General features: G+C 49.4%; 1 protein-coding gene across 2 annotated transcripts in view; it reads right to left on the minus strand.

Annotated features, from left to right (window-relative positions):
* The window catches only part of MXRA7 (matrix remodeling associated 7), a 49,077-nt gene that overhangs the window by 14,401 nt on the left and 20,597 nt on the right, over window positions 1–14,079 (minus strand). Inside the window, exons 2-3 of one of the 2 annotated variants that reach the window (XM_077833806.1) lie at window positions 11,649–11,709; window positions 4,539–4,638 (exon numbers count right to left, since the gene is read on the minus strand). In XM_077833806.1, coding sequence (XP_077689932.1) covers window positions 4,539–4,638; window positions 11,649–11,709 — 161 coding nt within the window. Of the gene's footprint in view, window positions 1–4,538; window positions 4,639–11,648; window positions 11,710–14,079 lie in introns of those variants that run through there. The other variant, XR_013347943.1, reaches the window with a different exon arrangement.

The raw sequence follows: 14,079 nt of genomic DNA on the forward strand, positions 1-14,079 counted from the left end.
CAGAAACAAAACACAAGCTTCTGACAAACACACAGAAACATGGAACATTGACAAGAAAATAAAGGAGCCGTTAGAAGAAATTCAGCAGTCGGCCAATGCCCCTTCACATGGAACGCCGAGCAGAACTTTGAAAAGAACCCCCAAGTGGAAAAGCCAACTCCAGGTGTGTTCTCGACAGGTTTCAGGTGTGACGGTACCTCACAGGAAACCCCTTTAAAAAGGAATTAAATGGAAATAGGGGATGGATCCTGTGTGTCAATGCACCTGATGAGGAAGCCATCTTGTAGAATCAACCTTTCTCCAGGATTAATTTCACGGGGTGAAATCCTGGCCCTGATGAAGACAAGGGTCAAACTTCTATTGACTTCAGTGTCCTAGGATTTCAGCCACAGATTCTAAGGTCAGAAGGGATCATTATGATCACCTCGTCTTACGTCTTGCAGAACAGGAATTCCAGGCCATAACTTCAAACAACAATGCCTGCATCCAGCCCATAACTTCTGGTTGAGCTAGAGCACACAGTACGATAGAGGCTGGTTTAAACACTTGTAGAGTAGGATAGTCTTTCGGTTCAATAGGTGTTCCAAGAATAATTTCTATAGAACCCTATTGGTGTCATTCACTTTCAGTTCTACAGGACTTGTCCATAAGGGCTCTGTCTGAGTGGAAATGGTGGGATGAAGCTACCAGACATGGCCAACTTGCTACATGTTAGCGAGTGGAGAGTTTGGTCCGGATAGAAATATAAAGAAAGGGGAAACGCAAATCAAGTTTTTACTGCTGTCACCAATACAGGGTCACCACAGATACAGCAGAGCTAGCTGGAGCCTGTTCTGCCTCATGGATCAGTAACAAAACTAGCAACAAAGTTTTGTTCCAGATTCTTTACAACTGATGATGGGTAAGAGAGAGAAAGAGCCCAGCATGACTCTCAGATCCCCAGGGAAGTTTGAAGCTTCTGGGGCACAGGGGGAGGGGAAATTCTCTGCTGAGTTATAAATGGAGCAAGTTTGAACTGGAGCAAAACAGAACCCCACAGTGTCACCTATATGGAAAGTCACTCTTCTGACTACAGCACTTTTCCAATGTGCCGGTAAGAAGGATGTGGGTAAAATGCCTTTGCCATCAGGCTGCAAGGTAACCTGAAAGTTTCTAACTCCAGTGCAAAGTAACAGTTAAAGGTGATCTCCACACAGTGAGCTGGAAAGGGTACACAGCCAGGGGAAAGCAAGGCTCACTCATGGGAACCTAACTTCAGGGCAGTCAACGGGAATCCTAGTGAGTGGTTTTTTCTTGTTTGGGCAGGAGTTTGATTTTGCTAGGCATTCTCTGCACATAGCCCAGCAATCAGGAGTTTATCCTGCACTTCTTCCCCTAAGATTACAGCCCTCAATCCCAGAGAAACACATCACCAGCTGAACTGGGCCCATCTCATCCCAAAGGTGCATTTTACGAGGCGGACATGTCAGTTTTCTAGGAGACTAGGAACACAGCAAGTCATTCACTGCTCCTTTACCTCCTCAAAGCCAGCGAGGCCCCTCCCTCACTGCTTGGCACTGAAAGGATGATGAGAAGAGACAGCCTCAGAGGGTTCCTGAGGGGAAAATCCCATAAGACAGTCGGTTCTGGCTCAGCTTTGCCGGGATCAAGATGGCAGCAATCTATAATTCATTAGCTTTCTGTTATATCTCCCAAGACCAGGGGAACCTGGCTTATGACACACATGTCCTGGGCTGGATCCTCTCATAGACTGCCTGTGTTACAAGTTCCCAATTTGCTTTCAACAGGTCCTCACCAGACCATGGCTCTCCTATGCCCCAGCACACAAGGCTGTGGGATAAAACAGAGGGCTTGCGTCTCCCTTGCCTCACATCCTGTGCGGGCAGTTACACCAGTACAGAGCAGGTGTACAATGTTACCCTTCCGATTTAGCAGCTTTTTACACCCACTCTGCAGTAACGTATGTGATTACCCAAGTTGCAGGGCAATGGAGAATCAGGCTCCAGGGCTTCCACTACAGAAGCAGAGGTGGATATTTCCTTCGTTGTACCATAGGGGAAGTAGACTTTAAAGTGAAAAGACAACAGTTTGAACCCCACTTGCCGCATCACAAAGGCCAACCCATTAGCAATGGAAGAGAGCTGCCTAACCCACTATCCTGGCAGTTAGTAAGCTAGAAAACCAGCATTATCCCCAACCCTGGACAGGAGGAATCACCAAGACCTCGAAGCTAAATTTGCCTAACAGCTAAGTCTGAGATGCAGTGACAAGGGTATAAACTTCCTTCACTTCACTCAAGTCTTTAGTAACTATAGATCTACCATAGGCTTTTTTATCATACCTGCCACCCATGGCATTGACCCAAAACACTGGGCCTGGAAAACTCTGCTCCACTGTAACTGTCCCAAGAAAATTCAGTCCATCAGACAGCTTATAGAGACGTGTGTGTGTGTTCTCACAGTGGAGATAGTCATCTGAATAGGAATGAACAGCTTAAGAGACAAGAGTCCCTTAGGCAGCCTTGGAGAATTCATCAGCGACGCAACTTTCATTACTGTTCTGAAAAGGCAATGGGTAAAAACCCCAGAATATGCTGTGTTATGTAGGGAGAAAATCTGGGCTCTGTTGTTTGGAAGTAAGGCAAACCTTCCCCTCTGGCCTGAATGAAAGGGAACTGCAGAAGTTGTGTGGGTAGCAGGGTACAGTACCGGTAGTTATCACTCTAGACACTGTCTGGAGGCAATTGTTAAGAACATACCCCAGTTAATAGAATGCAGTCTCAGCAGAGAAGCCCCATAGAGTTAGTGACTGTACAGCAATGTACACACTAGTTCGCTGGTAGCTAGTGGAACCTAGGAGGGACTGGCTGGGAGGGGGTGGGAATGCCCCCATCTCCAAGGTTTTTGCACTCGCTCAAAATTTCTTAAGCTGCAGTGGCCTGACCGCTTTTGAGCAGTGGTTTTTTGGTACTAAATCATACAGCTGTGCTGGAACAGTATGGAGCGTTGCTTCAGCTGCGTGGTCACAGTGCCACTGAAATCTGACCCACGAGAGGCTTTGCGACCTGGCGTTGGGGTTGTGACGCCACTCAAATTTGGCCTAACTACCCCTCCATACAGACACATGGGGGATCAGCTAAATGGTGTTGCAACGTGGCTCACAGGAAGTCTCTTCCTGTTTCGCGGAGTGCAGGGGAGTCACTGAGAGCTTGACGTCTGGCAGCACCAGCTCATGCACTGAGTAGGTAAGAAAGAGAGGAGACTCCCCAGCTGAGGGAGACCCAGGGTCTCTGTGGGAGGAGAAGGAACGAGGCAGGGGGGGATGGGATGGGATGAGCAGGGACTGGAACAGGGTCCCTGCTGGGGGTGAGGAGGAAATGGAATTTGCCCCACCTAAGAAATATCTGAATTGGTGCCATTGCTCGTAGTCACTGAGCTGAGAACAGCGGTTCATTCAAAATGGGGTTTTATGCAGAGGCTGCGGTTTGGCGTGGGGGCTTAGTCTGGGCTTTATCAGATTGCAAGATGGCAACTCAATCTGCCAAGTTCATTTTATGAAAACGTGGCAAGCCCTGGGGCGTAAAGAGCCTTGGAAAGCACCCCAGGTGGAATTCTAGAGGAGCAGCAAACTTCAGGCCTTCTCAGCAAGCAACTGTGAACTTGAGCCACAGAAATCAGAGGTGGGAAAGAGCCACTAGGCCATCTGGGACCTGGATTTCATAGCTGCTGAGTACCTGTGCTTCCCAATGACCTCATTCGATTTTGTGAGTGCTCAGCACTTCTGAATGTCAGGTTCTCTGTTCTCCCCTGCCCTCTCCAGGTTGTACCATAGGATTGTCTCATATAAATTTTACAATGACTTGAATGGTTATCATCATCCCTTTACATTCAGGCTGCAGGGCACAATCTTATTGTATTCATGGAAAATAATACTAAAGCCCTACATTAACTTCTGGGTCCCAGCATCTCTGGGTTTTAGTCAATCTCTGAAAACTCTCATTTCTGAGACCTTCCATGAAAACACACCAGGTAAGTGATGTAGAAAGGAAGATGGGGCCAAAGCCTCAGCAGGACTAAATCAACATGGCTCTGATAAAGGCAGTGGAGCTATGCTGATTTACCCCAGATGAGGATCCTGCCCTTGATTTCAGTGGAGCTGTGCCAATTTACACAAGTTGAGGATCTGCCTCTAAGGCCCAGATCTTCAAAAGGCATTTAGGCACCTAACTCCCATTGATTTCCGTGGGAGTTAGGCACCTAATACTTTTGAGGATCTGACCCAAAGTATCTACAGAAGGAGCTTGAACAGATACAAGGGAACCCAGTGTCATGGTCTCCCCACGTTCCAAATCCAGGTTGCTTCTAACAGCTCTCCAACCTCTCTTAAAGGGACAGGTCCGGACCAAAAGCACTGGCCAGACATTCACACCACAGCTCCCGCTGCTACTCATGGAGGAGAGGGGTTAAAATCGACACCGTGCTGCAAGAGGATGGCCGCAAGGTGGCCTTTTGTCCAAAGTAAGAGGAAGCTCAACGTACCTTTGCTCCTCCTCGAGTTCTTCTTTGGTCATCATTGTCTTATACTGGTTCCCCCTCAGCTTTCCGGGGCTGTATTTAAAGGAGATCTGCTCGTCCGCTGCTGGAGAGAGAGAGCAGTTGTGTGAGAAAGGAGACCCTGGTGAGTTCTGGCAGGCGGCCAATGGGATGGATGGATCCCTTGCGCTCCTCCTGTTGCACCCTAGAGTGGGAGAGGCGCCACCCTGGAAGCACATTTGACAGCTAAACACCGACTGGAGGCACGAAAATCTTCAACAAAGTTATGTGATGCCAGTGGAAGCCGAACAGTACCTTTAACAAGACCCTGGCCTGGTCATTCAGGGAGAGGGTTAGAGTCCTGCCTACAGCTGACTAACATCACAACCATCTAATGCTGTTGGCGTCACTGAGTCTGCCCGACTCACCTGGAGTTGGCAACAATCTGTGGTCTAACGTTAGTGACCTATCCCCTTTGAAATGAGATACAACTAAATTCTACCGCATAGGGAACTTGTTGGGCTATTTCTCTCCCCTGGAGTCAGAGCTCTGGAGACTCATTGGGCTTAGCAGGAGGATGGTAACTGTAGCCTGCAGAATTCATCTCTATTTCTGTCTGGACATTCCTTTCCCCCCTTCCCCAGGAGCTAGGACCCCCATGCTCATGCTTTGGGTTTGTGAATAATCGCTCAGGAGACCATGCTGTAAGCACACTGGGCATGTAACACACAATCTATTCAAAATCACGATGGTCCAGTCACCCTGGCCGTGCCCCGGGCTTCGAAATCACAACATTCCAGCAGCCAGGAGCATTGCAAGAAAGCTTGAGAAATGGCTTTGGGAAAGGGAGACACCATGTGGCAAATTCCTGGGCTGCAAACAGAGATGGTCCAAAGCATTCTTGACCCGATCAACAGCTGTGATTGCAGTGGTGCTGAAGTCCCTCTGGTGCCAATGGATAGACACAACGGGAAAAGGATCCTCTTTATTACCCAGTTTGGGTCGCATCCCTTTGGGAGAACGCAGTGTTTTCAACCCCGGGGTCCACAGACTGTCTAAAATTTCCAAAGGGGTCCGCACCTATATTTGAAATATTTAGGGGTCTGCAAATGAAAAAAGGTTGAAAACCACTGCTCTGTTGCAGGCATTCTCTCCTCTGCCCAAGCCCCTAGATCACATCTTTTTGCTAATTAAAACTCTGTAGCTCACAGATGTGGAGCCAGAGCTTTAGCTTCTCCAAGCAGATTTTGCTCGAGCTCTTTGTTTATTTTTACCCACTCCTCAGGGTCATCTTCCTGCACAAAGTCAGCCCAAAATGCATCCCAGGAGGGCCAGGGCTCGTGCATATTTGTTGGCTTTATAAAAAAATAAATAAAACATCTAGCGGCTGTGTTGAGATAAAGTCAACGCTCCAGGGACCATAGGGCCATGTTGCCTCCTGCCAGATACTCTAGCATGGCTCCTTCCGGCACAGGAGAAGGATACAGACCAGAGGTGTTGTAAATATCCCTTGTACCTGCCCTAGCTAGTGCGAGAAAGAGAGAACTTTTGAACCTTGGAAGGATCCAGCCTTTGTTTGCTAATCTTCTTGTCTTTGCCTGATCAAGCTATTTTCTCCTACTTCCCAAGCTCAAGGTCTGGAAAAACAGAGGTCAAAAACTGCCACCACATTGCTTTTCTGTCCACAGCTGAGCTCCAAACACTTTCCAGGCCTCAGAATACCCATGGGGCAGGCAAGTACAAGCCTCAATTTACAGGTGGGGAAACCGAGATGTGAAATGACTTGCCGAAGGCCGCTTGCAGTGTTGTGTAGTCATGTGAGTCCCAGAATATTAGGGAGACATGGTGGGTGAGGTGATCACCAACCTTGTCTCGCCCACGGCCACACAGGCAGAGCCAGGAATAGAACCCAGGTGTCATGTTTATTACGTGACAGTCATTGCTAGGGTAAAAAAATATCCCACAGAGCATGCATCCAGGTTTTAGTGTGAACCGATGTTTACTGGTACAAACCTGTTAAAACTGCAGACTTAACAGGAAACAGAGGTTCCCAGTCAGAACTTCTCCTCATCCACCACCTCCACAAATATTTCACATTTCACTCCCCAGTCGCTGCACCTCAGCGTGTCAACAAGCCTCACGCTGATCCTGGTCAGTTTTCCACTGGGGAAGATTCCGAATCAAGGGCTAATCATTTAGCCGTAGCACTGGAGTGAAAACAAAGGCCGCTGTCTGGCCTCTTGTGAAAAGCTACACCCATTGCCCAACAGCTCAGCAAACCTAAGCCTGTCACAGTGCCCTCGCTCCACAGCCCAGAAAACGCAGCTCCGTAAAGTCTCATTTCCCTCAATGGAAAAAACTCAGCACTGGCAGGCAAACAAGCCTGATCAACTGGAAGCAAACAGAGACTAGGCTCAGTTAACCAGGCACTAAAAACGAGCCTTAAAAGTGCCGTTGAAACGTGCCTTTAACTGGTTGTTGCTCGGGGAGATATCAGGCCTGAGTCTCCTCTTACTTGCACTGGTGTAAATCAGGAGTCATTTCTCTGAAGTCAGTGGAGTTTCACTAAGGTATGTGAAAGGAGAATCAGGCTTTATCGGTGCCCTTCACATCACAAATCTTTATTCTTAACATCTTTTGCTTGATAGAAAACCAAGCCGGTTTTCCCTCCCCGAACAGGGGCTGTTCAGATCAGAGTGAAGAAGGGACTCTAGAAATTGAGGGAAAGGGGAATAGCCATTCGCCCATCTGCCTGCCAACCTGTGCTTGTAGGTTTTGAAGGAAAGAGCTGGAAGTTTTCAGTGCTCAAGGGCTCTCTTTCTCTTCAGATTGGAGATAAGTGTCAGGAAATACATTGAAAATTCTAGGCATGATTTTTCCCAGGAACTGCAAAATATTTACGAGTATAAAATGACCTACTTAAATAGAACAGCCGTGAGGTGAGTTTTAAAAAAAGATATTTGTCTTGTGTATTTCCCCCGCCAATGTCGGCAGGTTTCCAAGACGCTGGGTTTGCAGGGTATTTTCTTACTGGCTGTCATTTGGTAAAAAGAAAAGAATCCTAATTCAAATCTACCTCTCCACACCCAGTGCTTCTTACTCTCCTAGACACCTTGGCTCTAGCTCCAGGAACCTGCCAGCTCCCCAGAGGTTTCTGTACAACTTTGCTTGTTGAAAGAAAAGAAGAATGGTGTCTTGTGTTTAGGCCATTCAACTAGTATTTAGAGAGACCTGAATTCTATTCCTGGCTCTGCCACAGACTTCCTGCATGTTCTTGGATAAATCACTTAATCGCACCGTGCCTCAGTTTCCCCATGTGTAAAATGGGGACAATAATACTTTCCCACTTCACAGAAGATGTGAGGATGCATTCATTAATAACTGTGAGGTGCTCAGACACTACTGCAATGGAGGCCATATAAGTGCGTAAATAGAAAATGCATTAAAGAAATAAAAAGGTAGCTGGCTGACAATCCGAGATCCTTGTGGTTATACTAGATGCGCACACATGGCTTAGTATCCCCACTGGCCAGACTGAGTCATCATCTTATCCAGCCCATTAAAATGCCTGAATTATTTAGAACATTCCTTTAAAAGGGAATGAATTGCAGCCTGCATGTCTACAGTACCATTTATCCAAGGACAGGATGGTTAGTTAAGCGTCACAACTCCCTCTGCCTCCCCATCCCAGTAGTGGAAAAGGGAACACTTAACCTTACCCGGAAATGCAGCCACTTCAGGGATGGGACATAGTAACACTTTAACAGCACCCAGCAATACAGTTTAGGGCAGGAACTGAAGATCATAGTATCTATTTCAAATAGGGTGACCAGATAGCAAGGGTGAAAAATCGGGACGGGGTGGGGGGTAATTGGCACCTATATAAAACAAAGTCCCAAATATTGGGACTGTCCCTATAAAATTGAACATCTGGTCACCCTAATTTCAAACTGCTGGAGGAATTCAGGCACGCAGAATGGGGTTACCCATCTCACTTCCTTTTTCCCTTTTACCACTGAACAAGGAGTCAGAGGGAGGAAAAAAACTGAAGAGAGAAAAGTGTTCAGGTTCTGTTTTTTCTTTTCTTCTAATAAAACAATGACGACGACAACGACAATGTCACCGACACTCAAGAACCCAAGCCCGGGCAAGTGAGTGCCCGGGCAAACAGCAGTTTGGGAAGGGAAATGCAGAGGCTGGAGATGGGCAGCTTAGTGAGATTCCGATCAGTTTCCGTGGCTGAGCTTTGCAACTGAGCCTGAGGAATTTAGCGCGGAAAACTGTGGCCTAAGCGCTTTGTTAATGTTGGCCCAAGGCTCTTGAAGACAGAAAGGAGGAGAACTGAGCAAGAGAATTTTAACAGCTTGGAAAAGGCTGGAGCCTTGATCCTTTACCGTAATGCTGGCCGGGGGCACATCATCGTGAAGGCCCTCATTTAGCAAAACAAGCCGGTGTGGCCGCCTATTGCTAATGCCGCAGGTACTGCCATGCAGGCAGCTTGTAGCAGGCACCATGCACGGAGCCTTGTGCTGCAGGGACTGGGGCAGCGCAGACAACCCAGAGCAGGAGGAGGGGGTGCTTTTTCCAGGTGTGAGAAGATAGGGAAGAGCCGTGAGCCCCTCAACACTGACCCCACTAGCCAGTGAAAGTCGGGGGCCAATGGCCAATAGAGGGACTCCTAATTCAGCCCCACTCCAAGCATGGGTTTGCCATAGCTCTGACTCCTTGGTAGCACAGGTTCCAAATCCCAGCGTCATTAGCCCAGGCTGACCTCCTCCTGAAGCCGGCTGGTAGGGCTCTCTTACAGTTTTGAACAACAGACTGGTTGCAAGAGCAGCTGCAGTTTGCCACAGGATCCTGGGCCCAAACTCCCCTCCCCCTCCCTTGTGTGGCCTGCTGTGTGCCCTCTCCCAGCCCAGAGGCAGCTGCATTTCAGACAGTAGAATTGAAGGTCTACAGGAGATGAAGGGAATTTGTCAGGATAAAAGGCAACACAGTTGAGTGGCATGTGCCCTAGACTGGGAATCAGGACACCTGAGTTCTAGTCACAGCTCTGCCACCCACTGGCTGTGTTCCCCTGGGGCAAGTCAGGCCAGCTCGCAGTGCCAGGCTCTGTTCCACACACTCCCCTCTCTACGAAACGGTGACAGCGGCTCCCTGCCTTGAAGGTGCATTGCAAGGATTAGCATCTGTCATAAGCCTCCTGCGCCAGAGGGATTGTGACGGGGGCTGCAAAGGCTAGCAAGGAAGTGGGACAGGGAGGAGGGATTCTTACCACCCCGGTCCCCCCCAGGATGGAGGCTATAAGCCATCACATTGACCGTGGTGCTGCTGTGGGACAGTCTCCTGGTCAACACACACACACTTGCCTGCCATCATCTAGTTTGGGGTAGGGGAGAGGGGGGAAGAGTTATGAGCAAGGTTCCTGTGTTGTTGTCCCAATTAATCAATTAATCATTTTCTAATAAAGTCATTGACGAATCAGTTAAACACAGCTCTAGCTAAACCCTCTGGAGATCCCCTGGTGCCTTCAAGGAGCTTTTTGCCAGGCTTTGTTCTCGTGTCATGCCAACCGCTGGAAGCAAAAGGCGCAGCACATCTGTCATCAGGCTGTGGAGGGAGCTGCTGGGGTGAAACCAATATAAGGAGAAGGGAGGTGAGAGGAACCCAGGAGAGCCGCCCTCGAGCTGGTATGCCACACGCAGTCTTAAAAGGATTAAGCCCCGGGTGGGGGCAGCTGTATTCATACATTGCTGGCCTGTCCTCAGCTCTCCATCCTCTCTGCAGTGTGGAACCCAGTAGCAGCATGGCTCATCCTGGTCCCCTCCCCCTCCCCACCCACCCCCACCCAGGGCCTGCCAGGCTGCCGCCGCAATGACAAATGCCAGTGATGCTATCTGTTCTTTGTGCTCCGCTGACTCTAGCCCAACCGAGCGAATTAACAGCTCAATAATCAGGAGGAAGAGGAAGCTGTCAGCTGCTGAGGGGAGCTAATCCCCAGCCTTCCCCCCAGAGGCTTGCAGCTGAGCAGCTTCCAGGCCTTGCTGACCAGGGGCTATATTTATAGCAAGTGACAGCCTTGCCCTGGTCCCCCAGCATTGTCCTAGAACAGGCCCTCCCACCCCAGACTCTGTGCCTGGCACACAATGAGCAGGGCGAAGAATGCCCAGGCCATTGCATTCCTGCAGCCTTCCCTTCTCTTTCCACTCTCTCTGCCAGCTGGGAATTTAAAGGGACAGAGACCTCAAGCCTCATTCTTGCTGGGACAGAGTTTTTAAGATGACGAAGGTGTAAATTGATTGGGTTCTGATCTCAATGGCAGAGTTCTGTGGTGGTCCCCTCAACTGGTGAGGTTGCCATTTGTTTCATGTTACCCCAGGTCTGTGCTTTCTATTAAGTCCTCTATCCCCCCCCCCCCGCCCTCCCACCACACTGTCTAGCCCACAACTCTCCTGGATTCTGCCACTGGGGCATTATCATTGCCAAAGTTCCAAGAACAGAGATTTGTCAGCCTGCCGAACGCCCCCCACCACTCCCATGGTCTGATTGTATTGTGCACACTTAAAGTCAGATGCCCCTTGTGTTACTGAAACACTGAGTGTGTTTGCACACAATGTGGGTCTGGTGGAAGCAGGGGCACTGGAACAATGCATATAGTGGGGGTGCTGAGAGCCACTGAAACAAACTGTAAATCCTGTATATCATAGAAACCACTTCAAGACGCGGGTATGGCAGCACCCGCAGCACCCCTAGTTCCAGCACCTATGGGTGGAAGGAAACACACCCCACAAACTGAAAGGTGATCTGTATGGGGGAGGAGAAAAGGGGGTGTCACCTGCCACTCTATTTTTTCAGGGGGCGGCGGCAGATTACTTCTTTATGGAATATGAAAAAAGGCCCCGCAATGTGCGTTGGGGGGTTTTATACAGTTTTTCCTCCTTGTGTTTCATGACCCTGGACACACTGGCCTTGTCTCCCATTTTGCCTAGAACTCTAGAAGAGGGAAATTTCACTCTCAGTATTCAGGAGCTTCCAGCTCAGACCCAAGCTGGCCCTTGGCAAGGTGGCACTATCTACGTCCTCTCTCGCACCAGCTGCTGCATCGCCAGCACTTACCATCGTCCAGCTCTGGTTCCTTCACCACCAGTCTCTCTTTTTCCCAGGCTTGATCTTCCTCCTGGAGAGAATGAAGAGCAGAGCAGTTCAGAGGGGAGAACAGTGTGTGGAGCAAACGGAGCTCCCCGAGGCGGCATGGTTCGGTGAATCAGACAATGGACTGGGACATGGCAGACTTGGGTTCAATTTCTGGCTCTGCCATTTGGCTGCTGGGTGAGCCTTGGGCAAATCATTTCCCCTCTGTGATTCAGTTTCCCCATCTAAAATAGGGGTAATGATACTAACCTGCACAGAGATCTATGGATGAAAAGAGCTAGTTTTTATTAATAAGATTATATATTCCACACACACACACTACAGTAAAAGAATATTATGGTTGCCTGTGCATCCTTAATTTGCCCCCCCCCCCCTTGTGCACATACATTATGATACAGTCTTTAATTATGTTGTCACATGCTGTATTTTCCACAGGACCCCTGCCCTATTTGTTGCCCAGGATGGACAGTGCTCATTTAATGATCCGCTATTCAGTATTTTCTCTTCATTATTTCTCTTCATTATGTTTTCTCTTCATTATTCCATGCGTGGCCCTACGTCTTATTTACAGCACACAATTCAAATCCTGATCTGAAGGGAGAATTATTGATTTTCTAGGGCACTACAGTATCCGAGTGCTCCACAAACGTTTGTTTATCTTTGTGGCACTCCCGTGAGATGAGCCATCACCTGTTTTCTCACAGTACTTGGCATATTCAGGCACCACTCCCAGTGCTTTCAGGTGCAGTTGAGCATACTCACACTTTTGCAAGTCAGACCCTGGCTTCTTGTGAGCTCTCCCCCACCCACAACCTTCTTCTTTCCACTCCACTAGTTCCCAGTCCCAGTCTCCCCTAGTCTAATCTCAGCCCCCTCGCCCATTTCCCTCCTTGGCTTCCAGTCCCAATGTCTTTGGCCAGCCACTCTCATTTCCTCCCAGTCTTCACCCAACTCCCAGTTTCCGTCTCGTTCCCCCTCCATCAGCTGCCCCTCCATTAGTTTCCAGTCCCCCCTGTGTCTCCCAGGTCTGGCTCTTATCCACTCTGCATTTGATTCAATCAGCTTCCTCCTCCACATGATGTTGTAGAAGCATCCTCTAATTTCCTATGCCTGATCTAGACCCAGCAAGGCCCAGAAGTCAGGAATTGCAACGGCAGGGAAAGTCCTCCTCAATGCCGGGTTGGTGCCTTTTCAGCGAGGATGGACTCTTCTGGGAATTAAGCTGCAAGGCATAGCAGAGACTTGATAGAGCATTAGCAAAGTGCGAGTTTTCAAAAGCTTATTACTTGACCAAATGCAGGCAATTTTCACAGGTATGTCAAAAGGCACATCCCTGATACAAAGGCCACCTCCCTGCCTTTCAAGACCCTGCTCCAACACATGTGGGTGCTAGAACATACTTCAGCCCAAACTATTAAACTTTGGTAAAGACGTAAGCAACGGAACCCAGAGTCTTGTAAAGGGAAGAGTCTGGCAACTCTAACAATCTGCAGGGGTAGGAGCACTGCCAGCTCCATCCTTGGCCCACGGCGCGAAATGAGCCCAGCCTCTCGGTCCTACAGGCCAGCTTCATCCTTGGCCCACGGCGCAAAATGAGCCCAGCCTCTCGGTCCTACAGGCCAGCTCCATCCTTGGCCCACGGCGCGAAATGAGCCCAGCCTCTCGGTCCTACAGGCCAGCTTCATCCTTGGCCCACGGCGCAAAATGAGCCCAGCCTCTCGGTCCTACAGGCCAGCTCCATCCTTGGCCCACGGCGCAAAATGAGCCCAGCCTCTCGGTCCTACAGGCCAGCTCCATCCTTGGCCCACGGCGCGAAACAAGCCCAGCCTCTCGGTCCTACAGGCCAGCCCAGGGCTAACAACTAAACCGCAAAAAGGAATAATGAACAAGCAGCATCTCATTTTTTAAAATTTACCATGGGGCAGGATCCAAAATCCGTGGCACCTCAGAGAGGGCTGTAAGGGGCCACGGTTATTGGGGTGGGGGCATGGGGAAGAAAACTGCCCCGGACTTTGATCAGGATACTCTCCACGGAGGATGGGCTGGAAAAAGGGAGAAGAAAACTACAGTCTTCTTCCTCCAAAATCATAGTGATGCCTCCAGAGTGTCTCCCATCCTCTCTCCAACACACACACACACACACACACACGAGTCTAGTACTCAGATTCTGCAATGCACATCAGAAAGGCAGCAGGCAGAGTGTTCTCTCTCTGTCTCCCCAGTACCGGCAAGGAGACTCGCAGTTTGTCAGAATCCAGAGGGTGCGCAGTCCTGGCTCCTGCCTCCACCCCGGCTCGTCTGGCTTCCCACGTTTGAGTCAAAACGACCGCTCCTTCACAGCTGCCCCAGCTTGCTGGGGGTGCACAGGGCAGGGGCTGGGTCTGTGTGCGAGCAG

Source organism: Eretmochelys imbricata, chromosome 14, assembly GCF_965152235.1.
Source record: "Eretmochelys imbricata isolate rEreImb1 chromosome 14, rEreImb1.hap1, whole genome shotgun sequence".
Taxonomy (NCBI): Eukaryota; Metazoa; Chordata; order Testudines; family Cheloniidae; genus Eretmochelys; species Eretmochelys imbricata.